The 27,935-nt window shown below is 42.5% G+C and overlaps 1 protein-coding gene across 2 annotated transcripts; it reads right to left on the reverse strand.

Moving 5' to 3' along the window:
- Nucleotides 1-395: 395 nt before the first annotated feature.
- On the reverse strand, nt 396-27,866 carry si:dkeyp-121d4.3 (uncharacterized). 2 transcript variants are annotated; one of them, XM_062059356.1, is made up of 21 exons: nt 27,102-27,866; nt 21,425-21,448; nt 20,187-20,338; nt 20,076-20,118; nt 18,945-19,070; nt 15,083-15,187; nt 14,682-14,900; nt 14,468-14,614; nt 14,176-14,388; nt 12,551-12,769; nt 9,692-9,838; nt 9,457-9,612; nt 9,214-9,384; nt 8,924-9,139; nt 8,738-8,842; nt 8,478-8,615; nt 6,785-6,892; nt 6,373-6,407; nt 4,259-6,275; nt 4,094-4,190; nt 396-1,142 (listed from the first exon to the last, which is right to left on the reverse strand). In XM_062059356.1, exons 1-21 carry the CDS (start codon nt 27,618-27,620, stop codon nt 532-534), a joined length of 5,568 nt encoding a protein of 1,855 aa, XP_061915340.1. In that variant the 5' UTR covers nt 27,621-27,866; the 3' UTR covers nt 396-531. The 2 variants fall into 2 exon arrangements, with proteins under 2 accessions (XP_061915340.1, XP_061915339.1); XM_062059355.1 differs by having other exon boundaries at nt 4,070-4,190.
- Nucleotides 27,867-27,935: the final 69 nt, after the last annotated feature.

The raw sequence follows: 27,935 nt of genomic DNA on the forward strand, positions 1-27,935 counted from the left end.
CTAAGACTAAATCCGACCAATCTAAGTCTAAGACGAGATCTGACCAATCTAAGTCTATAAGCATGAACTGATAAAGCCTACTTGTAAGATAGTCCAGACGTCTTAAACTCAAACCAAACAGTCCAGTTGCCATCAATTAATTGCCCTTAGACCACCAAGATGTCTCGCTCTGCACACCTACCTGTGATATAGAAGTACTGTGTGTCCTGTGTGTGTCAGAAATATTTAACATCTTGTTGCATAATGTGTCAGCCTCCATTTCAAAGACGGACATTTTCTGATGTAATATTTCCTCAGTATCTTTGAAGACTTTCACGGTAAGATGGAAGAGCCTAATACATCTAAATATTAAAAAGGATGAGCACAAACATAATGGTAAATAGCACAATTATAAATGTTGTCATGGGATTTATTGGTTTCATTTATTTCAAATATTGTGTTTGTTTGGATGTCTACCCCCATCATTAAAACTAAAAAAAAAAACCAATACAATCAACAAACAGAAGCTAAGCTGACGAAGTAAGCACTTTCTTATTCGGAGGTGTTGTTCATTTCTCCCTCCCACTTCTCCAGATAATCCTGCAGGTTCAAATTGAACAGGTCGATCCCCTTGTGGGACAAATGGATGCCATCGGGCCGGTACAAGCCTGTGTGTGAGCCACAGCGGATGTTGTCATGGGCCAAAGAAACGCCACCTAACTCCGAGACTATGTTTTGGATTCTGCGGTTGACTGTGCTTCGGACCAGATCCACCTCATGGGCATCAGCCGAGTGGCGCCACACCCTGCGGGGAAGGATATTGGACCAAACGAGGAGCGTGTGAGGGAAGATGGTCCTCATGGAGGTCAAGTCCTTTTTAACAGAGGCCAGCAGGTTGGTAGGACTGTCGGTGCACATGTCGTTGCCCCCCAGGTGCATAACAAGGACGTGGGGGTCGGGCCAGGTGACTTTGAGCTGGTGCAGCAGAGGGAGCAGCTGCGGCCACGTCATGCCTTGGACCCCCTTCCACCATATTGCTACCTTGCTGGGGTCCATGCCAAGCTGCATACCTACCTCTGGAGACGTGGCCCGCATCTCTGCCCAGTACACCAGCGAATGACCACAAATCCAAACATTCTTGGGCTCACTGCTGACTGCCGTGGCTGTAAATGGGAACACGATGGATTAATCAGTCAAGGAGCTCAAGATGCTTACACAAAGACTTCACAGAAGTAAACACTTTTACAACTACTGACACGTGTCGGACCATCCTAGCTATTTAGTCCTGGACCACTGATGTAAACTGACTTTGTATTAATCAATCAATCAATGTTTATTTATATAGCCCTAAATCACAAGTGTCTCAAAGGGCTGAAGAACACTCAGGAGGTTCCGTCTAGTTGTAATCGATATAACGCCCTGAGAATTAAATGAGAAAATTCACAGGTAACATTTAGGAAATGTTCAACAAATCATCCAGATAATAACAAATAAAGACCTACCTTGACTGGTTTGACTTTCACCATAAAGAGCAATGAAAACAGTGTGTGGTGCTTATACAAGCACACTCGAAAGATCAGGTCATTTTTATTTCAAAGTTCCGATCATTAGCTTAGCTTCTTTGGAAACTCCCCACATTTATGAGGCTAGACATTTAAAGACAAACTTAAACACAAATAATGAATAAAGTTATTCTGCCACATCACACAAGAGAACCAACAGATCACATAAGTAATTCTAGCTAGATTTGTGTAGTAACACTTGTCTGATGTCTAGCTTCTTCTAAGCTGTTAGATGACACAATAACTGCTCTACAGTCAAGTACTGTGTTACGGTGGTGGTGACGGTGAAACTATCACACAACTGTGCAGTTAGCATTATGCTACAACCGTGCTCAAATGCATGTTTTTTATTGGCAGGCCGTTTTGTTTAGCTGCTAGCTTGACAATTGTGGAACTTCCGAGGAAACATTTTCACACGTCCAGCTACTACTGTAAGCTTGGACTCTACATCTGGATTCTTTAAGAAACCATTTAACTAAGCAATAAACTTGGTAATCCCATGTCAAATAGCATACATTTTGCAACAGCCTAATCATTCCACCACCTTTCTGTTGAAACTTCTGGTTCAGGTTAGGTTAGCTTAGCGTGAGACTGGAGCAAAATGGTCTATAGATGTGATCTTGCTAGTCTCAGTATAGGAAAGTGGGCTAGCCTCTGCACTCATATTAACAGAACAGATCAGGAAGGATCATTTTAGTCAGTACACGGTAGTCACTGACTCTGGCTGCTTGGAGTGTGGCCAACTTTACCTGAAGAACAATGTCGACTTTACTTACCCCAACTCCTTCAAGACTTACCACCGACGAAATGCAACACCCTTTGACAAAGCTGACTTGCTACCAATAAACAAGCTAAAAAAAACAGCAACAAAAAAACTTGCGTGACTTTGAACATGTGCTTTCCAGAGTGAGTTCTTGGTATGGAGAGGTTTTGGAATAAAAAGCTTTCGTGAACATGGCTAACGCATTTGAACAGTGCATGGGTCTAGCATCAATCTTACGATGAGTTCTTCACATAGATTCAAGCGTTTCTAAATGTATCGCAGACTCGCAACGCTGTTGTAGACAGAAACTTGCATTCTAGGCCTAACAAAGTAGAGTTACAGAAGCTACATCTGCTGAAGAGATTACATGGTAAGTCTAGAACAAGAAACATAGCTAGCTAGCTAGCTAAGATGCTTGGTATGTACTTTCAAAACAGTCCACAAGCCGCTGTAAGTAAACTTTAGCTGAGCAAAATCATTTGCACACTTTAGACGATCGCATAAATAACTAACGAGCGCGCATCCTCATGACATGTTCTTAAAAGCTGTTTTGTAGCAAACTTTTACGCTACATCGGTGAACGCAGTAAATGCACAGCCAGCCCTTAGAGTCCTTTCGTACTCTGAATAAACAGGAGTACTTTGCATTTAGATGACTAATTGTAGCACAAATGTACTTGGGTCTCAGACTGTTGCAGGTTTCACCTCAGCTCATAAAAGTGAAGATTCGGCAAACAGGAAGGTCCAAAATGTCCCGCAGATGAGGAAAAGTACCTTTTTACTCACCTGGAAGGTACTGAATGTAAATGTAAAAAGTTAAAGTTAAAGTACCAATGATTGTCACACGCACACTAGGTGTGGTGAAATTTGTCCTCTGCATTTGACCCATTCCCTTGTTCACCCCCTGGGAGGTGAGGGGAGCAGTGGGCAGCAGCGGTGCCGCACCCGGGAATCATTTTTGGTGATTTAACCCCCAATTCCAACCCTTGATGCTGAGTGCCAAGCAGGGAGGTAATGGGTCCCATTTTTATAGTCTTTGGTATGACTCGGCCGGGGTTTAAAAACTCACGACCTTCCGATCTCAGGGCGGACACTCTAACCACTAGGCCACAGAGTCAAAAGCTGTAGTTGTTGGAGCTATGAGACACATGATGCTAGCTAGGCAACTCCCTGAGCTATGAAATTACTACTTGATGTTGAAATAACCTTAAATAAAACTGGACTTTAAAAGAAGCAAAATGGTATGTGTGTATATCCTTAGCAACAACTTTTGCTAAAATACTAGGTAGTAGATGAACAAAACATATTTGTCCCTACTTCTTAGGCTGGATAGAAATACTATGTGAAGAGGAAAAAAAACAGTTACTTGCAGTTTACTTCTTTCCTTGATGGCTGGGAGGAACCACTACTTCTTGCTAACGTGCACTGCTAGGAATGAAGACCTAAGACTGCTTTGGAAGTTTCCAAATCGCCGACCGCAAACCTGTGTAATTTCTGTGTTACTGGGGGATCCGAAGCTTGGTCCGGCGGCAAACATAACAAAACCACCACAATGTGTTCCTGGTCGGACGTGCTAGAAGCATCTTTATGCTTTTTTTCCACTGGCTGGAAACAAATGCAATAGTGTGGACTTATATCTGCAAACATTACATAAATAACTAAGAAAAGCATTCTGCTTCTTTGGTACTTCAATAAGGCTTGGTGAAAGCAAATACAAGCTGCTGTAGGTTTTGAATAAAGCTTTGATAGATCAATAGCTATGATACCTGGAGAGAACATCATCTTCTTGCCTTGCTTGCGGGCTAGCTTTTCTTGGTACAGAAGTTCTCGCTTTTCTTTGTACTGCTGGTCTCGCTTCTCCAAAATCTTCTGGTTGTACAAGTCCAACTGTAACAGAAACACATGAGTACACAACAGTGACTACAAGTCCTCCAAATAAATGCTACTGACTCTACCTTTTCCTTCTGCTTGGACTTGATGTCAACGACAGGGCAATATGAATTTGTGGCTGACTCTGACGTTAAACTGAACTGGACAGATTTGAGCGGTTTAGCTCCCGGCTTCACAGACTGAGACTTGACAGACTCGATGACCTTTAGGCATCTGGCCACCGTCGAAGAGATTGTGGACTGGTCCTCATTCACAGTTGAGGACAATGGCTGTTTTGCTTGAGCAGGGAAGTCGAGCGGCAGAGCTGAGGCTGGCTTGCCAATGAAAGGAGGCTGTCCAGGAGATCGCCGGGGAGGGGGTCCAGGAGGTGGTCCAGGAGGAAGTCGACCAGTAGCAGGAGAACATTTAGGGGTAGCTTTGAGAGATGAAGCAATGTCGAGGGGCGGCCAGTTTATTGGAGGGGATGGATGTTGGCAGTGTGCGGGAGGAGGGCCTGGGGGAGGTTTAGGTGAAGGTGTGCTTCCCATCTCCTTTGTAAGACTTTGCAGCTCTCTAGCCTTTTTTAGCGCCTCAAGCTCTTGTTGATTAAGGAATTCTTCGTACTCGGAGACAGCGGGCCTCCTGCTCGGCGGTTCTAAAGGGGATGGACTAACAGAGGAGGTCGGATGGATGAGGTTCGCCTCAGCTGAAGAGGTTGTACTTCGATCTTCCTGGGGTGTTGAAGACACTTCTCTGTCTGTGGACGAGGACCTTGAGCGGTACGTTGTTTCCTGGGTGCAGCTGGCCAACTTGGTCATGTCATTCTTAGTCAGGTTTAGGCCGAATGTGCGCAGCAAAGTTTGGATCTTGCTAAAGGACTCCGTCTTGTTCTGGTTTGGCTCCGCTGAAAGTTGTTTGGGGCTTGGTAACTTATTTTCCTCCTCTAAGGCCACAACGCTGGAGCTAGGGGGCTCTTGAACCAGCCCCACAATGCGAGAAAAGCCCTTGCCATCTTCAAGTGGCTGCTCATGTGGCAGAAGTTCGTCTTTTACGGCAACGGCTTCTGTCATCTTTTCAGTGGTCACGTTTTTTTTAAGCATGTCCAGAAAGCGATGTAGTGGAGGCTTCTCGACTGGAGGTGGTGTTGGACTTTTCCGCTTTGGGGACGGGCTATTACACAACGCTTCTGTGGGAGAATAAACTTGACGAGTCTGTGTCGAAGGTTTGGGAGACGGACTTTTTTTGACCGTGTCGTGGTATGGACCTTCACGAAGCTGGTGCCCATACGTCGGGTCGTAGTATTGATCACCGTACGTTTCCTCATAAACGTCATAGCGATCAGTGTAAGGGCGGCCGCTGGTTGAAGGGCCTTCGTGTGAAGGTTTACCATATAGCCGGCTTTCATATGGCAGATCAGTGTAAGAAGGGTCACCATATGGACCTCGAGCATAGGGGGTACTGTAACTACCCGAATCGTGGTATGGTCTTCCATAATAAGGGTCTTCATAGGGTGGAGGAAGGCGACGGGAGTACTCAAGGTCATCTGGTCGTTTCTTCAGAATAGAGTGAACAGGTTTGAACTCAGGGGTGGTGACCCTGCCATGGTCATAGTCGAAGCATGTCCTCTGTCCAGGGTCCAGTCCTCTGGGATCGACCAGTGACTTCTTGTAGGCAATCATCTCATTTAGCTCCTCCAGCTCCCGCTTCTTTCTAGCCAGCTCATCATCCACTCGACCTCTCGGAGGCAGGCTTGGCTCCATCCTCCTCTTGTGTCCTTCACGCTCTCGACTGATTTTGCTCCTCTTCCTGCCCGATCGGTCTCGGCTCATGCTTCTGCTCCTGCTGCGGCTCTGCGAACGTCGGCGAGACCTTTTTCGACTTATACTTCGTCGATACCTGCTGCTTTTGCGGTCTCGTTCGGGACTGATGCTGCGTCTGCGCTTATTTCCGTGTCTATATTTGTCACTGGGTGGACTTCGACTCCGGCTTCTACTTGGACTCCTTCTGCAGCTATAGTCCCGTATGTTGAAACTAGACTTTTTATCTTGGGCTCTGAGATTTTTCATCGTAATTTTGAGCTTTTCTGCCTTTTGTTTGTCTTTCCTTTGTTTGAAAAAAAATAAGCATCCATTAATAGCAGGCATGTAATCAAGTGGTCTACTACTATATTACTAAGCAAATAATCCAACAAAGTACTTACTCTAAATGTAAAGGTCTTGCCAAATTGATGGTCATCTGGGGAGACAACAACATTGTGTCACCATCACTATTAAGATCCCATCAGTCGGTGTCGACCATTTACACTTTAATTACATCCATTGTGGCAGATTTACAGCCGGAAGAACGTATTGATCAGGAATATTTAGAATAGCTCATGTCTGACTGCTGAAGAGTAACGACCCATTAGCAAGTGCATTAGGCTTTCAGATATAGTTAGCTTTTTGGATGTCTTTAACTGCTTCAAAAACCTATACCAGTTACGACAAGTGGACTAGGTTCTGTAGGTTAACTGACTTGACTGATTCGCATTCGCAAAACCTGCATTGACAGGCGCCACAGTCACAACTGGATTGACGTCGTAATCATTATAAACAGAGTCCAGGTGCACTCACCTTCTTTTTACTGGCGGCGGCAGCACACAGTTTTCGTGCAGGTAAAAAAACATTCTCAGTGAAACGTTTGATCCTGATGGCCTGGTTACTACCCTCCATGAATTCATGCTGGAAGACATGGAAACAGATGACTAGGGATGGGCACATTTCACAATTGAACCGATACCGTACCAATTTTGGTACCTGGGAATTCATACCGGTACTCAACCGTACCAATTTTCGGTACTTCTGTGTGTCAATAATAATAATAATAATTTTATTGCAACATTTAAAAATGAACTGATTATGATAACATATGCCTATTTTTTGTATTTTGTTTTATTACATTTCTGAATCAATTTCTTTGTTAGCATTGCAACATTATCTACCGGCAGTTGGGCTAAGTCGGCTCTCAGTGCTGCTGGAGTGATCGCCAAGTGTTAAGAGTTAGGGATGTATGAAAATGTTATATCACGTTTACCGTGACTAAAAAGATCCCTGTAATCGCAACATTGTTGAATGTGCTCAAAATGTACTTAAGCACACACTCAAACCATTGGATTAAAAAAAAAGTGAAATAGACATAATGTTAGAAAAGCCACTATTTTGCATCATTTGTGTTTCTTATGCTTCTCCAATAGTATTTTGATAACTAAACTTTTATTCTTTTAAATACTGGTTTGTACTTTAGCACTTTAAGATGTATTTAAATGAAAAGTGCATTGCAAATCAAATCAAATATATTATTATTTATTTATTTTATTTTACTTTTTGGTTGTCCCACGCTTTTCAGCAGTCTTTGAACGCACCGTAAAACCACAGCTTGCAGGTACAATGTACACAATTGAAAATCCTAGTTGTTCAAACAGTAAAGTGTTTATGCAAGTTTAGATTGGGGTATGTTGATTCTTAATAGGGAAATACGTTAATGTCTCTTGCTTTAATGTTAGCATTTAAGCTAGCCAGCCCGTGCAGTGCAGTTATCAATCACGGTTTTGCGATCATTTTAAGTTAAAACAGTAATACATTGTGAGTTTTACTGCGGTTATCAATAATATCTCTTATCCCGTTTATCGCTACATCTCTAGGTAGAGCCTGCTGAGTCCAGAATGAGGCGTGACACCAAGCGCAACCCAGGTACCGGCGGGATTCGGTCAATGCCAAAAAAACTATCGGACTTGGTACCCATCCCTACAGACGACATGGTCTGATTCACAATGCTCTCCAAACTTGTAGCTCCTGTTTATAACTCAAGGGTCAGCGTCGCTAAGACCAGATCCACGTCAGATTCCTGTGTGAAATGTGGACAATTCCAACACTTTGCTGGTCAAACCGGCCATGGGGGCGGAGCTAGGTGGTTATTTTGAATGCAACCCCAAGGCGACGGAAACCAGCAGAAGACGAGAAGGATGATGGGACGGCGTGGCGAAGTTGGTAGAGTGGCTGTGTCAGCAATCGGAGTGTTGCTGGTTACTGGGGTTCAATTCCCACCTTCTACCTTCCTAGTCACGTCCGTTGTGTCCTTGGGCAAGACACTTCACCCTTTGCCTCTGATGGCTGCTGGTTAGCGCCTTGCATGGCAGCTCCCGCCATCAGTGTGTGAATGGGTAAATGTGGAAATACTGTCAAAGCGCTTTGAGTACCTTGAAGGTAGAAAAGCGCTATACAAGTATAACCCATTTATCATTATTTATCATTTATGATGAGGACTTACCGGGACAATGCTGAAGTCGACCTTCTCGTTCAGCTCCAGTTTCTTTTTCTCGATCACCTCAAACATGTAGAAGAAGAGCTGAGGGTCCTCCGAGCACTTAATGAGTCCTGAATGCTCAGAGAACTCAATCACAATACCCTGAACACACACAAACACACACATCCACACACACACGGTCAGCACCACCAAACGTAAGGTAAAAAAAAAGGGTGTCAGCACCACCAAACATAAGGTAAAAAAAAGGGTGTCAGCGGTCTTACATGTCTCCGTTCTTTTGTGGACTCTTCAAAGGAGCTGGGAAGAATTTCCACAAATGTGGCCCGTTCTGCTTTTTTCTCCTGATCGGTGGCCAGGTTGAAGCGCACCTGGACATGAACCCAGTGGCACCATTAGCACAATAACCCGTAAGTGCGTATGTTTGGTGGCCATGAGCAGCGCCCACCCACCTTGTCTCCTACAAGCATGGTGGCTCTGGTCAGCATGTCGGTCAGGCCAAAGGTCAGCACCTTCTGCTGGCCTTCCACGGTCATCACCAATCGCCCCAGCTCCTCAGGGGGAGATGACTGACTCTCAGCTCCGCCTCCAGCCTCCTCCTTGCTCTTTTCCTCCTCTGGTCTTTCAGTTTTCACCTCCTGATCCTCCTCCTCCTTTTTAATGTTGACCTGCAGGAAGAAGATGTGACCTTGGACCAGGGACAAGACAGGGGTCCACATACAACATGTGGTGTTTTTCTCACGTCCATGTTAGCTTTTATTTGTGCGCTCTCAGCTCCGCCACCTGGCTCCTCGTCTTTAGGTTCCTTCTTGATGGGTTTTGTGGGGACTTTGAGGACGGTGCCATCAAATCGCTCCTTGCTGATTTTGTCCGAGGAATAGGGCAGTGAGGTATTGAAGCCAAGCGGCGTCCACTGCGGGAACATCATGCTGGTCAGTCTACTCCTGAACTTTGACCTACAGATGAGAGTATTTGTCTATCTCACCTTTTCTTTGGCAGCTGTAAGTGCCGCCGCCACCGCCTCCTTACGCTTCTTTTCCTTCTGCTGCTCCTCCTCTTCCTTCCTCCTTTTCTCCGTCACGATCTGGTCCTCCACCATCTTGGTCCTCCGCATCCTGACGGCCCTCTTCTTCTCCTTCACCTGTTCACAAACGTTCCCACAATTTTCCCAATCTGACCGCTTAGCAGGCAGTTGGGGGTGGGGCGTGCCCCAGACCTACCAGGACCACCGTGAACTCCACCTCCTTGCTGACGTCGTCTTGGCTGAACTCTGTGTCGCTGAAGTTTTCAGAGCGGTCGAAAGGCAGCTCGCCGTGCTCCTCACAGGTGAGGACGCCCTCGCTGTCTCCGAGGCTGTTGATGACGCCCTGGTGAGACAAAGACCTGTTGCAGTCTACCAAAGGTGGTGGAGTTGGGCACCGAGTAGGGCTGGGCGATTATGGCAAAAAAGATTATATTGATTGATATTGTAATCACGATTACCGTATTTTTCGGACTATAAGTCGACGTTTTTTTCGCGTATGAAATTATTAACACATTACCGTAAAATATCAAATAATATTATTTATCTCATTCGCGTGAGCAACGAAGCAAATGGCAGCCATCGTCACACACACGTCAGCAATCGTCACTCACACGCCAACCAATAAGAATTTGGCGGGGGCGGGTCATGGCAGAAGTGCATTGTGGGTTTTGGAATGCTAACTGCTATATGCTATACGCTACTGCCGGAGCTATTAAAATGGATCACATCAACATTGGCGGTAACTTATAAAAACTGAGAAGGACTGAACTAAAATGGCACCGAAAAGGAAATCATATACTGCAGATTACAAGCTGGACGTAGTGAAATATGCACCAGAAAACGGCGATCGAGCAGCAGAAAGAATGGACGCTAGCGGCGCATACCAGGAGCGACACAGAGGAGGAAGATTTCATCGGATTTAGCTATCGGGAGTGACAGATTGTTTGGTAAACGTATAGCATGTTCTATATGTTATAGTTATTTGAATGACTCTTGCCATGATGTGTTGCATTAACATACCAGGCACGTTCTCAGTTGGTTATTTGTGCGTCTCATAACGTACACTTATTCAGCCTGTTGTTACTATTCTTTATTTATTTTAAATTGCCTTTCAGATGTCTATTCTTGGTGTTGGGTTTTATCAAATAAATTTCCCCCAAAAATGCGGCTTATACTCCAGTGCGACGTATATATGTTTTTCTTCTTCTTTATTGTGCTTTTTCGGCCGGTGCGACGTATACTCCGGAGCGAGTTATAGTCCGAAAAATACGGTAATTACAAGATTATTTATTGATGTCAAAACAAGTATTTTTTGTACCAACAAAACTCAACTTTAAATATAGTTTTTAAAAAATGGATACATTATGTTACACGGATGATGTCGTTCACAACAACACAAGCAGATGAGATGTGTTGTGGGTGTATGGATTGTTATTGCTAGCTTTAGCTTCATAGTTTACTCTCTGTTTCAAGTGACCGTCTGGACGTTGTTTAGTTCAGAACGGAGCCGAGGGAGTGTTTTGCGGATAAATGAGCGCTACCGAAGAAATTTTTTCCCAAACAAATGTTTTTTCTCCTCACACAGACAACATTTCACTTTCATTTATGTAAATTTCTCCGATATTATTCTGCGGTTTTCAGCGGATTCGGTTTTATTGGCCAATTATGTGACTCTGTCCGCAGTCACATTGACACGAAAATCATTGTTGAGTTAATGATTATTGATTAGGAATACTAGCATTGTGTCAAATAAAAAGTAGCAACTCTGGTGATATCCCAAACTTCTAGTCGACGTGGTTTTTTCCCCCACTCATTCGTTCATCTGCTCCACCGTCACAATCTCTGGAATTTGCATGCACGTTGTGCAACCCATAAATCGTTTTTCCCCCCCGATTATTCAATTTTCATAATCGAAATCGAAATTAGATTAATCGTACAGCCTCAGCACGATTCTCCTGGAATCATTCACATTTTTTCATTTTGTGCCGATGACAAACTCACACTGGTGTATGTATTAACGCGTGCAGCAAAATGACGAAACACCTCTATATTCATGTTTGGAAATTCAAAGAGTGTTCCATCTTTGACCAGCTATACCAGCCTTGTTCATCCACTCAATCTCTGGTAACGGAGCAACGCAGGAAGCGATCACTGGGCGTGACCTGCTAACAGCCAAACAGGTAACAGTATTAACTATCAAGTTTGTTTGTTTAGCATTTGATTATTTGCATGGAGTGAAAAGAGAAAGTCAAATTGAAGAAATTGTGGATAAAAGAGGAAAAGTCCATAGGTCACAAAAATTATCAATTATTGCTATCAATCGATACAAAATACTGATATCGTGATACTTACATCGCCGAGCCTTACGTCTGTCTATTATGCTAACAATGAGGGAGCAAAGAAATGCTACTGCTAATTAGAGGTGGGGGGAAACAACAGATTTTTTTAGATGCATCGCAATTCGGACATGGAAGATTATAGAAACGTCAATAATCAATTTATTTATTGTAAATATAAATGGTAAATGGTGAATGGGTCGTACTTGTATAGCACTTTTCTACCTTTTTAAGGAACTCAAAGCGCTTTGACACTATTTTCCACATTCACCCATTCACACACACACATTCACACACTGATGGCGGGAGCTGCCAAGCACAGCGCTAACCAGGCCCATCAGGAGCAAGGGTGAAGTGTCTTGCTCAAGGACACAACGGACGTGACTAGGATGGTAGAAGGTGGGGATTGAACCAGTAACCCTCAGATTGCTGGCACAGCCACTCTCCCAACTTCGCCACGCCAGTCAGACACAGTTCTAAAATGTGTCTGACTGCAGCGAGCCACCTCACTGAGAGGTCCGACCAGCTCCTTTATTACTGGGCACTGTGGTCCAGTTTTGCACACATTTTTGGGATCGGAGACGAGGATGTGGTTTGTGAAGCCCTTTTTAGGCATTTGTGATTAAGAGCTATATGAATAAACTTTGATTGATTCATTGAAATTCAAACAACGCCAAACCCTAAAAGGTGGCGTCGAATGTTTGCCATCAAGTTCTTACCAGTTGTCGCTTCTCGTTAGTGTGGGCAAAGGTGAACGGGATCTTGGGTTTGATGTTGGCCGCTCTCTTCTTGTAGGTTGTCATGTCCACCAGCAGGCTGAGGAGCACCTGGTCGTTCTTCAGCAGAGTCACGCCACAGTCCCTATGGTCGAAGGTCACGTTGGTTCGGATGGTGCCAATGTTGGCGTGGATCTGGCCCGGGTAACCGTCCATGTCGGCCTGCAAGCCAAATCGATGTCATTAGGAGAGGTTACACTTTTTTTTTAAGGACCAAGTTTGGCGGCCCATCGAACAAAAAGAGCAATCACGGTTCTACGATTTTTTTTTCCATCACAAAGTTAGCTTTTTTCCACAACATGACTATTACTCACTGCAGACATCATGAGAGCCAACAAACATGATAAAACATCACTTACTGTACAATGTCTGCTGTCATTAGGATGCCGACTGCTAGGATGTTCATATATTCCCGTTTAGATGAAAAATGACTCATAATCCTAGCAAAAAAAGGGGGGTGGAACCAAGCGTCTTTTCATGTCGTTCTCGCCATTCCCTGGTCGAAATTGGCTGTCAAAGTGTACCAACTTGTCAGAATACGTCCTCATCATTCTACTATCCAGGTGTGAGGGATTTTTTACGATCTAGACTAAAGTTTGACAAGCGAGGAAGCAGCTCATCAGTCGATGTCAACATTGAAACAGAATCTCATGATCACGGCGCCGCTATAAATAGTTTGTCTGTGTCAGCGCTTATTAAGTTAAAGTGAAGTTAAAGTACCAATGATTGTCACACACACACTAGGTGTGACGTAATTATTCTCTGCATTTGACCCTTGATCACCCCCTGGGAGGTGAGGGGAGCAGTGAGCAGCAGCGGTGGCCACGCTCGGGAATCATTTTTGGTGATTTAACCCCCAATTACAACACTTGAGGCTGAGTATAATAATTATACTACTAATACTTAGTTCATACTCAAGTCACGACATGTAAATGGAGTATTGTTGGCTTTTTGGATGTTTTTTTTATTGGGTTTTATGGGTGGAACAGAGGACCTCCCTTTTTATTTGAGTTTACTTAAGAGTTAGAATACATTAAAAAAATCCATCTGTCATCATATCTTTCATAATGACTGTAAACAATAGGCAACATTTCTAAAAATCTTACCTTAAAATCTGCCCCCGTTTCTGGCCTAAAAATGGCCGACAGATACCAAGATAGTGGACTTCCTGGTTGTTTTCAAATATGGGGTCTTGAGACCTTTTACGTGCCTCCTGTCATGACAGACGTCTCGGCTATTTATTTTCCTGACGACACGTGAATCTGGTGGGAGAGTCGAAATTTTTCAAATTTTCAAGCGGGCGCTAAAGAGTCAATTTTAAAATGACGTGTTCTGGACACGCTTGCAAAACTTGGTAAAGTTGTCGTGCTTGTTAAGGCCCTCAAAAATGTGATCAAAGTGGGAGAATAATAATAAAACAATTTCAATAGGGCCTTTGCAGCTTTGTGTTGCTCGGGACATAATAAAACTATTTTTAGTTGAGGTTAAGATTGGTGTGGCGGGGGGCGCGTATTAGAAAATGATTGAGAAGCAATGGTGTAGTGTGATAACACAGATGACATGTTTACCTTGGGCTCAATGATGGGCTGGCTAACCACACCCTCATACAGCTCCGGGTCCAGACACATGTTGGGCAGCAGCTTCCGTGTATCGTGTGTGCTCTGGTTGGCAGAATTTTTGCCGGCGTCGAGGTCCGTGTCCTTTGACGAGGGGCTACAGAGCGTCAGCAGCAGGTTCTCCTTCACCCGACGAATCCGGATGGCCTGGTTACCCGTTCGCCGCTGAAAAATATTTGAGTGTAATTGTCTACTCTGAGAAGAGCACATCAAACTTTGGAGGGGTCAAAGGTCGGATTATCACCTCGTGCAAGGTGAATTCCACTTCCTCGTTGACGTCCTCGGAGGTAAAATCAATCTCGCTGAAGTTCTCCATGATATCGAAAGGGAGCTCGCCGTGTGTGTCAGACCGGATGACGCCCTCGCAGTCCTTGACACTGGCGATGATTCCCTGCAGTGTGTGAATACAGGAAGTAATGAACGTCAGGCCGGGGATACCCGCCCGAACTGTCGCTCACCTTCTCTCGGGTCTCTTTGGTGAACTCAAAGGTGGAGGGAATCGTGGGTCGGATGTTGGTGGCGCGCCGCTTTTCCGTGGCGATGTCAGTCAGCAGGTTGATGAGAACCCGGTCATCCTTCAGCAGCGTCACCACGCTGTCTTTCCTGTCGAAGGTCAGGTTGGTCTTCAGACGATCGATGTGGATCAAGACCTGACCGGGGAACTGGCGCTCGCCGGGCTGTGAGGACACTCGCACTCAGTCACAGGGAGAATGACGGGACAAACGTGCTCTGGACTCGAACTCAAACATTCATTGTGGGAATGCCACAAGAGGAATTTTGCTGTAGACTATTGGCATTATCACATTCTCTATTTATTAATATTGAAAACGTTCAGGGCTCCCAGAACACAAGACCTCACCTGCGGCTCCAAGATGGGCAGACTGACCACGCCCTCGTAGATTTCTGGATCCACGCGCTCGGTTCCACCTGGAGCCACTTTCACGTCTGTGGCAATATGATGTTTCTGTTTCCGAACAGAAACGTAAAGTTTAATCCGTGTATCATTCCTTCATTTCATTTTAAAAATAAAAACAAAACTAAATAACCACGCTTTTTCCCCCCAATATTTGTCAATAGACCAAAACCAAAAAACAAAACAAAAAAAAGTAATATTTTTTTCAGATTTTGTCCACAATTAGAAATGGACAAAACGGATACACGTCCTATTTGATACACTAAGGTAATTGACTGAAATGTCGTCATGTTCCAGAAATTAAAATGAACAAAAAAACTAAAAAATGATACAAAATATTACATGTTATTATGAATGTGCCTGTTACTACATTGCATACATATTTACACCATGTACTGTAGAGGTGTCCAAAGTATGGCCCGGGGGCAATTTGGGGCCAGCAGTTCGACTTTTGTTGGCCGTCAGTATATTGTTGAATTGAAACAAGTAACAATGAAAGAAAAAAAAGAGCAAAAAGAGCAAAATGCTTAACTGTTGACACTAAAGACTAGGAGTGTGTCAAAATCGACTTAGCTGTAGTAGGACCCTGAATGCAGAACATGAGAAAAAGTCAAAATACTTCCAAACAGGAGTGAGCAAAAATTAACTGAGGGAGCACACTTAAGGTGTGACGGAACGGAAACACAACAAAGCAACGCTGTGACTGAGTCTCAGAGGACGAGGAGCGAAAAAAGAGCCAAAGATGAACACGGCCGTAAGTGTGAAGCATCAGGAAATCTACTGTTGCTAAGTAGTGGGACTGGGGAGCTTAAGTAGTCAGGAGAAGACGAGCATCAGGTGTGCGTGCTGGTTACGCCCCATGACCCGGCAACCAGGTAAAGAAGCTGCCAGGTCATGACAGGATGTCACAATACGATATTACTTGTATCTAAGCCTAGGCTGGTAACAAACTACGCTGGACGATACATTGACCTACAAATTATTACAGATTAACTATATTAATTATTTCTTTCAGATTAAATTAACCACTAATGTAATGATAACACATAAATATAATGCATGTATATCCCTTCAAATGCAATAAACTTGTGTTTCTCTTATATTTTAACATTGTAATTGGAATGTAAGTGTTTAAATACCAAGTTAAATAAAACAAACAATTAAATATTTGAATTGAATTGAATTATTTATTTCAAACCTGCACTGTACAACAACACACTTTTTTTTTTTTGTCAGAGACATTTATGCAAGGCTTGAAAAGGGGTTGGATGAAGCAAATGCTTATATCCCAACCCCTCTCACTCATTCCACATAAACAATATAATACAAGAACAATACTATACAAACAAAAACAAGAAAAGCTCCTGTACACTAACAATACAATAGTACCATTGTTACTATGAGACAAGACAAGGCGAAACAAAACGCACGCACGCACGCACGCACGCACACGCACACGCACACGCACACGCACACACACACACACAGGCCCAAACACTCTCTGACCATACACCTCTCTCTCATCGCTCTGTGCTGAGGGCATCACTCTCTTTCCTCCTCGTACCTCTTCATTACTTCTTTTTTAAACAGTCTTTTAAATTGAATCATGTTAGAACAGGTTTTTAACTCGTCCCCTAAGTTGTTCCACAGACTGACTCCACGCACTGAAATGCACATTGATTTTAAAGTTGTTCTAAATTTAGGAAAATATCATTTGTTTCCTCTTAGACTGTAACTATGGTGAGCACCTCTATCCTGGAATAGGTTCTGTATATTGGATGGTAGAGAGTTTTGGGATGCCCTAAACATAATTTGAGCAGTTTTAAAGTTGATTACATCGTGCAGTTTAAGTTGCTTTAACTCCATGAATAGTGTATTTGTATGATGTCTGTAGTGAACATTGGACACAATCTTAATGGCCTTTTTCTGCAGAGTGACTAAAGGCTGTAGATGAGATTTATAACAATTTCCCCAGACTTCAACACAATAGTTTAAATATGACATAATAAATGAATGATACAATAACAGTAGAGCATTGTTATTCAATAAATTACATGATCTCCTCATCATTCCAACACATTTAGCAACTTTTTTCCTCAGATAACTTATATGAGGCTTCCATGATATATTTTCATCTATTCCCACTCCTAAAAATGAAATTTGTTGAACATATTCTATTGGTGTATCATCAATAACAATCCTGATGGGTATATTACTTTTTCGATTGCTAAAGAGCATGATTTTGGTCTTTTTTAAATTCAGAGACAATTTGTTGGTATTAAACCAAGTTTTTAACTTGATCATCTCCTCAGTTATAAAGGCCAGAAGTTGCTTCATGTCGTCACCTGCAAATGTAATGATTGTATCGTCAGCAAAGAGGATGAACTTCAGCAGTGTTGATACTTTACATATTTCATTGATATACATTATAAATAGTGTGGGTCCTAGTATCGACCCCTGGGGGACTCCACAGGTTATGTTCATGAGTGTAGATTGATGTTGATCGATCTGAACAATCTGCTGTCTCTCATTCAAGTAGCTCTTCAGCCATTTCCCTGCCACTCCCCTTATGCCATAGTTTTCCAGTTTATTTACCAAAATCTGGTGGTCAGTGGTATCGAAAGCCTTTTGCAAGTCAATAAAGATTCCTATAACAAATTTGTTTTTCTCGATACCATTAGTAATGTTCTCTATTAGATCACTTAGAGCTAATGAAGTTGACCTACTTTGTCGGAACCCATATTGACCATCAGATAATAATTTGTGCTTTTCAATCAATCAATCATTTAATGTTTATTTATATAGCCCTAAATCACAAGTGTCTCAAAGGGCTGTACAAGCCACAACGACATCCTCGGTACAGAGCCCACATACGGGCAAGGAAAAACTCACCCCAGTGGGACGTCGGTGAATGACTATGAGAAACCTTGGAGAGGACCGCATATGTGGGTAACCCCCCCCCCCTCTAGGGGAGACCGAAAGCAACGGATGTCGAGTGGGTCTGACATAACATTGTGAAAGTCCAGTCCACAGTGGATCCAACACATCAGCGGGAGTCCAGTCCACAGCGGGGCCAACAGGAAACCATCCCGTGAATGAAGCCACAAATTCTATTATCAAATAATTTTTCCAATATTTTTGACAACTGTGGCAGAAGGGAGACGGGCCGGTAATTTGTGAAGTGGTGTTTGTCACCAGATTTGAAGATGGGGATGACTTTTGAGAGTTTCATTTGTGAAGGAAATTGTCGAAGTTGAAAAGATAAATTGCAGATGTGTGTGAATGGTTTGATGATTTCTTCCGCTACGTTGCGGACTGTCCTCATGTCGAGGTCATAAATGTCACTCTGTTAGCAAAATGATATGCACTTGAATAAAAATCACAACCCAAAGCACAACAATATGTTGAGGAGGTTGAGGACCCCATATATACACAACCAAAACAATAAATAAAATGGCTAAGTAAAGTATTGACAAACTTCAATATTGAACATGTAGGCAGAGGTAGAGTTGTACATGACTTAACTAACAAAACAAAGTTAGGACTTTTGTAAACAAAAGTAACAATGTAAACACATATATATAAATTGGATCTGCAAAAAAATATGCTTATCCATCTGTTTCGTCCATTTTGCAATTGTGCACAATATTAGAACATGGATAACCCATTCATTATCTATTTTTTAGTTCTGTGTCTGGCAACAAACAAGTTATCTCTGTTTTTTTTCAGTTCTGGTCTTATTTTGAAAAATGTATGAAGGAATGATACACGTGTGAAGATTCTGATTGTCAACTAGAAACTTTCTTACCTTCCCCTTGCAGGCGGTGAAGTGGACGCGGACGCCGGCCTTCATCGCTTTGGGGTCCCCGAAGAACCCCTTAAAGCTGAATGAGAACTTCTTCTGGTCTTCCCGCTTGATCTGACCAAATGAGGGCTGTGCAGCACAAACAATCGCGACTGGCGTCAACATGGCGTCGGATCAGTTTGTCAACACACTATTTATGACAATCAAGATTGAATCCAGTCCAATGAGGATCATGTGACCACAGTAGTGTTCATTTTGTTGACTAAAAATCGTCAACAACCTATTTTTCCCCAGACTAAAATAGATCGATGACTAATCACAACACATGCACATTGGCAAAAACAATGAAACTGACCATTTAGTTAACAAATAAAAACAAAAGGAAAATGTTGAGACAAAATCATATTTAATTTCATCTTTAGGCAGGTGGGACAAGTTAGGAATCTATCCAATCAGAAGTACAGTAAATTCAAGACTTTAAGCCACTCCTTTTTTCCTACGCTTTGAGCCCTGCGGCTTGTTTAAATGTATGGATTTTTCTTTGCTGGCAGCCATAATGCAAATAGTTTTCATAAAACACATGCAAAGTAGGGCTGGGCGATATATCGATATACGCGATATATCGCGGTTTGGCTCTGTGCGATATAGAAAATGACTATATCGTGATATTCGAGTATACATTCTCACACAGTTGCTTTTAGCAGCAGGCATTACACTACAGGCTCTTCTCACTCTTTCTTGTCTGTCCTTCTCACAGACAGCAAGCGCACCTTCTTACATAATGTCACGTCATACGTCACAAACGTAAACGCCCTCGCGGAGCAGAGAAGTAGCAGCATGGGTAACGTTAGCTGTGGTGCGAGTAGTAATACGAGACAAAGAAGGTGCAAATCTGGTAACAAATGAAGGAAGAATTAATTCCCAAGAAAAACAGCAGGGGATCCATCGTCTGGCGGTGGTTTGGCTTCAAGTGGGAATATGTCGAACAGACAACCGTAATTTGTCAAGTGTGGGGTACTGAAACTAAACTAAAAACTTAATTTAGATGACTCAAACTCAAGCACATTTTTGTAAAAAGACGGGCTAAACTAAACTGCTGTCCAAATGAACACTGGACCACAGGTGCTCTCTTACCCCAATGAAGGAGATGATTCCAGTGGACCTCCCTGCGGGGGGCCTGACAACACAAGGATGCTTTAGCGAGGGCGCCTGGCAGCAGATCACATGACTGACGCGTATGCTTACTTATCGACCTCGCGCTTTCCCAGAAGGTTGAACAGCAGCTTGGTGGCCTTGGCAGGTTCCTCCTCGGCTTTGGGGGCCGAGTCTTCAGCATTTGCAAGAGCGCTGCTCTCCGTCGCCGTCTTTTGAGTTTCAGCTGGGGTGGTGCCAGGGGGCTGCGTTGAAATCAAAGCTTTTAGCTGACCATTGAAATTAAAAAAATGTTAACTACAAGCCCCTTTTCAACTTGGGGTGTCCCGCTCCAATATTTGTATCGGTCCACTATCAGCAAAAAAACGTTATGAGCGGCGATACAAGCAGTCCTGCAGGGAGTTTACTTGTGTGTGATATCATGTGCGATACAAGCAGTAAATGGTAAATGGGTTATACTTGTATAGCGCTTTTCTACCTTTTTAAGGAACTCAAAGTGCTTTGACCCTATTTCCACATTCATCCATTCACACACTGATGGCGGGAGCTGCCATGCAAGGCGCTAACCAGGACCAACCAGTCCTGCAGCGTGTTTACTTGTGTGTGATTCCATGTGCGATCCAAGCAGTCCAGTAGCGTGTTTATTTGTGTGTGTGATATCATATGCGATACAAGCAGTCCTGCAGCGTGTTTACTTGTGTGTGATAACATGTTCAATACAAGCAGTCCTGCAGCGTGTTTGTGTGTGATATCATGTGCGATACAAGCAGTCCTGCGGCTTGTTTACTTGTGTGAGATATCATGTGCGATACAAAGCAGTCCTACAGCGTGTTTACTTGTGTGAGATATCATGTGCGATACAAGCAGTCCTGCAGCGTGTTTACTTGTGGGTGATGTCATGCGCGATACAAGCAGTCCTGCAATGTTTTTACTTGTGTGTGATATCATGTGCGATACAAGCAGTCCCGCAGCCTGTTTACTTGTATGTGATATCATGCGCGATACAAGCCGTCCTGCGATGTGTTTACTCTACTGTGTGATATCATGTGCAATACAAGCAGTCCTGCAGCGGGTTTACTGGTGTGTGATATCATGTGATGTATTTCCTGTTGTAGTTGTAAAATAATAATAAATAAAATAAATAAGAAGACGATACTAACATACATCAATATGCCAAATATCTGGTCCGGCCGATAATCAGTCAATCTCTCCAAAGTATGTATGATTCTTGCTGAAATCGAATCGGAGCTATATCGGTATCGGCAAATGCACAAGGCTCCAATATCGGTGTCGTATCGGAAGTGAACACTCCGAGTTTCAACACGACTTACCCAGTCGGCATTTTCCGGCGTCACCTGAAGAAGAAGAAGAAGAAGAAGAAGGTCACACTGGGCAGCAAGAGTCCAGAAGGGCAACTTACAGCCTTATTCCAAAATGAAATAAATTAAGTTAATCGTCAAAATTCTACACACAGGACCCCATAATGACACCTCATGATTCGATTACGATTCAGATGCTACGATTCGATTAAAAATCGATTATTGATGGATCTTTAATTTATGTATATTGATGTGAAAGTGTGTTAAGTGAATTATATTTATATAGCGCTTTTCTCTAGTGAATCAAAGCACTTTTACATAGTAAAAAACCCAATATCTAAGTTACATTTAAACCAGTGTGGGTGGCACAGAGCAGGTGGGTAAGGTGTCTTGCCCAAGGACACAACGGCAGTGACTAGGATGGCGGAAGCGGGGATCGAACCTAGAACCCTCAAATTGCTGGCATGGCCACTCTATACCTACCGAGCTATACCGCTATATATTGATGCAGTTTTACATTTCTTTTCGTTTCACTAAATTAGAGATGATCGCTTGCAACTTTAAAAACATGGCTTTTGTAATAAAAAACTGTTAAATTAATTCCCAGATGTATTAAATTAATAGAAATGTGTGCAAAACTGGAACATAAGTGCCCTACAATAAAGGAGCTGGTCGACTCTCTCCGTGAGGTGGCTCGCTGCGGTCAGACACATTTTAAAACTGTCTGCATTACTTTATTTATAATAAATAAATAGATTATTGACGTTTACTAATCGATTTTGTAATTATCGATGCTCGAATTGCGATGCATCTAAACATCGATTATTTCCCCCACCTCTAATAATGACAATGTGAGATGTGTGTGTGTGTGTGTGTATATATATATATATATATATATATATATATATATATATATATATATATATATATATATATATATATATATATATATATATATATATATAATTAATTAATTTTTTTATTTGCAAATGTTTTAAAAATTCTAAACTAAGAAATCACATGAACAAATAAGAACTCACAGCTTTTGTTCAAAACTTTAGAAACTACAGCCAAGTATTGAGCAAATGCTGTGAAAACATGTGATTTTTTTGTTTTTAATAAAGTAAAAAAAACAACAACAACATTGTCATTATGGGGTATTGTGTGTTAGAATAAACATGAATGTATTGTGTAACAAGTGCAGCGGATGCACAGTAAATAACGCTGACAGCAGAACAACAATGTCAAAACAGACATATGAGTGAATTAGTAAGTCGATCGCGGCAGCCAAGGACATTAAATATTATTTTAACAGTGGACAGTTATCCATGAAAATATGGAGAAGCTCACTCTGGAAGGTAAATGTTGTACATTATTACATCGCTTCGAATAACTAATTGTTTGTACAACATGCTTAGTATTGTTTTTAACACAGTAGTTCTTGGTATTGAATAAATATGTTGCCGGTTAAAATTGTGTGGGGCATTTTAAAAAGTTAAAGTTAAAGTACCCATGATTGTCACACACACTAGGTGTGGCGAAATTATTCTCTGCATTTGACCCATCACCCTTGATCACCCCCTGGGAGGTGAGGGGAGCAGTGAGCACTGAGCAGCAGCGGTGGCCGCGCACAGGAATCATTTATGGTGATTTAACCCCCAATTCCAACCCTTGATACTGGGAGGTAATGGGTCCCATCTTTATAGTCTTTGGTATGACTCGGCCGGGGTTTGAACTGACAACCTACCGATCTCAGGGCGGACACTCTATAGATAGTACTTTAATGATTCCTTCAGGAGAGTTCCCTGAGGAAAATTTTAATTCCAGCAGCAGTATACAGAGTTGAGATCGAATTTAAAAAGTAAAAAGTAAATAATGGGGGTATAAATGGAAACAAAATAAGAGAAATATTACAATAAGAATAAAAATAAAAAGCAACAATGAGAATACAAATATAACAGTAAAATAAGAATATAACAAGAGAAACTAGACAGTAGTGACCATGTTATGAAAAAGTATTGCACTGTTATTGTTTTGCATCCCCTGTCATCCGAGTACCCTCCCTCACCCCAGAGAGGAGTTGTACAGTCTAATAGCATGTGGGACAAAGGAGTTTTTGAGTCTATTAGTCCTGCACTTGGGATGAAGCAGTCTAGCACTGAACAGGCTCCTCTGGCTACTGACAACGGTATGCAGAGGGTGACTGGCATCATCCAGGATGCTCACTAGTTTTTCCAGAGTCCTCTTCTCTGCCACCGTCACCAGTGAGTCCAGTTTTATTCAGATCGTAGAACCGGCCCGCCTGATCAGTTTCTCCAGTCTGAAGCTGTCCTTCTTAGATGTACTGCCCCCCAGCACACTACGATGTAGTACAGAACACTGGCAACCACAGACTGGTAGTACATCCACAAGAGTTTTTTACAAATGTTGAAGGAGCGCAGCCTCCTCAGGTACAGGAAAGGACAGAGCAGGTACTTAGCTACTTTCCTGTACTTAGGGCGGACACTTTAACCCAGTGGTTCTTAACCTGGGTTCGATCGAACCCTAGGGGTTCGGTGAGTCGGGCTCAGGGGTTTGGCGGAGGTCAAGACACACCCGACTCATCATGTAAATAAAAACTTCTCCCTATCGACTTATTACGGATACGGCAACAGCAGAAGTCCAGGCATGTGATTTGACCACAATGAAAAAGACTGAAAAAAATTCTGGGGGTCAAAGACCCCCAGCCAGGTCCAGGGCCCCCTGAAGCTCCTGGTTTTTCACCAATTTAACATGCTAAAATTAACAAAGACAGCACCATTTGAAGAAAATATTTTAGTGTTTAAAGACATGAAAACATCATTAATAGAACATACATAACCCAATTATAATAATGAATCACTGTATATGGTTCAGTCCCAACAGTATTTAGTCACTAATATTTACATCTTGTGTTCATTTCACATCCACAGGTGTCACATTGATCAGTGATATTATCTACAGCTTATTTACAGTATTACCACATTACTTCAGTTCACTTCAGAACATTAGCTTTCTCAGAGATAGATAGATAGATAGATAGATAGATAGATAGATAGATAGATAGATAGATAGATAGATAGATAGATAGATAGATAGATCGATAGATCGATAGATCGATAGATCGATAGATAGATAGATAGATAGATAGATAGATAGATAGATAGATAGATAGTACTTTATTGATTCCTTCAGGAGAGTTCCCTCAGGAAAATTTTAATTCCAGCAGCAGTATACAAAATTACAAAAAAAAAAGAGCCCTAACATGAGCCTTCCTTGCAATTTTCTGAGCAGCCTGCATTTTCCTTTTGGTCTCTGCTTTTGTAGCTTCTTTTTTGGATTTTTGGATAAATATAACAAAATACCAAATGTAAACATTTCATTCTTTTCGCCAAAATAGGATATAAATTTATGAAAATAATTAAACATGTTTAGTATTGTTTACTCATATTTGAAAATAGGAAATAATAATAATGTGAGGACACTGACATATTGCATGAAACAAGTGTGAAAATATTTACCTTCAAGATTGTTACACCACTGACAATAGTTTCAAGAGACTACATAAGAACTTAATATTACAAAATAGTATTATATGCAAATGTATTTCAAATAAATTGTTAACTGGATTCAATAATGCGACTCTTTGAATTTCTGTAATTTCATAATATATTTTCACGTGGCTTTTTATTTTTAGAAAAACCCATTTATATTTCGCAAAGCAATAATTGGTTAATATTTAAAACAAACATGCGTATTTCGCAAGCAAATATTTTTTAGCTTACTTCATTATTAACAACCCTGTCTGCAACTGAAGTGGGTTGTTTGGGTGGATCTTACCTCTCCATGTCACTTTCAGTTGACATCCAAAAGTACCAGCTAGTGAAAAGTTTGTTTTCCTAGCTTCAAGTTGTTTCATATGTTTTTGGCGTTTCGCATGTACTTCCAAAGCCTTGAAACCTTGTGATCCATAGTCAATATTATCATGACACCACGTGCACAAAACCTTTCCGGGACGATCGATTTTCCGAAAAAAATCACCGAACAAAGTCGTAACTTCCTTCTTCCCAACAGTATCAGTGATTTCCCTTTCCATCCAGTCCCATCGAAACTTATTTTTGACATGTTTATCAATTTCTTTTACTCGTAAAGCGTCCTTTCTCTCGAGAACCGACATCGTTTACATATGGAAAATGGCGGTATGATGACGTTATTAACGTCATCATTCATAACAGATGTCCTGATTGGTCACAAGGAACATATCGACCAATCAACTACGGCGTAATATAAACTACGTCTCGAATCTTGATTTAGGGTCGGGAAAAAAAAGGAAAAAACGGAAGATTTTTTTTCTTTTTTCCCCGAGATTAAAAAAGACGGAATTCCGACTTTAGACGGAAAAATCACATGCCTGGAAGTCACACTGATTTGCAGGTGTTTAATTTGTTGTGAGTTCATGCACTGTGTTGGTTTTGTTCTTTGAACAAGGTGATGTTCATGCACGTTTCATTCTGTGCACCAGTAATAAAAGGTAACACTTTAGTATAGGGAACATATTCACCATTAAGTAGTTGCTTATTAACATGCAAATTAGTAACATATTGGCTCTTAACTAGTCATTATTAAGTACTTATTAATGCCTTATTCGGCATGGCCTTATTATAACCCTAAGCCTGGCCCTAACCCTCTAACCCTAACCCTAACCAAATAACTCTAAATTAAGACTTTGTTAGAATATGTTCCCCAAGTTTTCAAAAAACTCTAAATTAAGTCTTTGTTACTTAGAATATGTTCCCCATACTAAAGTGTTACCAAAAACATATAACTTTGTCTAGAATTTGAAAACATTTTTTTTTTTTTTTTCCCACTAAAGAAGGGTTCGGTGAATGCGCATACGAAACTGGTGGGGTTCGGTACCTCCAACAAGGTTAAGAACCACTGCTCTAACCACTAGGCCAGTGGTTCTTAACCTGGTTTTGATCGAACCCTAGGGGTTCGGTGAGTTGGGCTCAGGGGTTCGGCAGAGGTCAAAACACACCCGACTCATCGTGTAAATAAAAACTTCTCCCTATCGGCGTATTACGAATACGGCAACAGCAGAAATCACACTGATTTGCAGGTGTGTAATTTGTTGTGAGTCTATGCACCGTGTTGGTTTTGTTCTTTGAACAAGGTGATGTTCATGCACGGTTCAAAAAACATGGTAACACTTTAGTATGGGGAACATATTCACCATTAATTAGTTGCTTATTAACATGCAAATTAGTAACATATTGGCTCTTAACTAGTCATTATTAAGTACTTATTAATGCCTTATTCGGCATGGCCTTATTATAACCCTAACCCTCTAACCCTGGCCCTAACCCCTAACCAAATAACTCTAAATTAAGTCATTGTTACTTAAAATATGTTCCCCAAGTGTCCAAAAAACTCTAAATTAAGTCTTTGTTACTTAGAATATGTTCCCCATACTAAAGTGTTACCAAAAACATAAGTTTGTCTTGAATTTGAAAAAAATAAATAAAACATTTCACTAAAGAAGGGTTCGGTGAATGCGCATATGAAACTGGTGGGGTTCGGTACCTCCAACAAGGTTACGAACCACTGCACTAGGCCAATTAAGTTGTTAATATTTTGTGATACGAACTCTTATTACAGAAGCAACACTCACCTCTCCCGTGCATCCAGACGGGAAGCCCAAAGGAGGTATGGGAAGAGAACTGGGTGGTGGAACACCGGCCGGAGGAGGTGGAACAGTGGCCGGAGGGGGTGGAAATGGCGAGGGTTCCCACGACTCAGGTCCCCAACCGTGGGGAGGGGGACCCCAGCCTCCAGTAGGAGGCGGGCCCCATCCACCGGGCGGTGGTGGACCCCATCCGTCGGGCGGATACGGGCCCCATCCGTCGGGCGGCGGCGGACCCCATCCGTTGGGCGGCGGCGGACCCCATACGTCGGGCGCATGGGGGCCCCATCCGTCGGGCGGCGGCGGACCCCATCCGTCGGGCGGATGCGGGCCCCATCCGTCGGGCGGAGGTGGGCCCCATCCGTCGGGCGGAGGCGGGCCCCATCCGCCGGGCGGGGGCGGGCCCCATCCTCCCCATGGTGGAGGACCCCAGGCCGGGTGTGGACCCATGTTGCATGGTGGTCCGTCAATCCTTGGCGGTCTGATGAGCTTTCGCCCGCGAAACATCGTGTCGGCAGATCAAACAAGCTAGCTAGCTAAACTATCTGGCTAATCACTAGCTACCAGAAAACAGTCGAGTCGAGGACTAACAATTATTCATTTACGCATTACGTTTGCTCTCCGAGTGAAAGTTGACCTCCGAATTCTGCGTGTGATAGTTTCATTAAAGCAAGTGCAGCACTTTAAGGGAAAACTCCAATGGCGACTCCGTGTTCTTCGACCGCTTCCTATTCTTCTTCTTTTTCTGTAATAGCGCCGACTCACACACTGCACTCTTTAGCGCCCCCACAGACGAACTGCGGTGCAACAGAGCGCCTCAAC

The sequence above is a fragment of the Entelurus aequoreus genome, linkage group LG09 (genome assembly GCF_033978785.1).
Source record: "Entelurus aequoreus isolate RoL-2023_Sb linkage group LG09, RoL_Eaeq_v1.1, whole genome shotgun sequence".
Taxonomy (NCBI): domain Eukaryota; kingdom Metazoa; phylum Chordata; class Actinopteri; order Syngnathiformes; family Syngnathidae; genus Entelurus; species Entelurus aequoreus.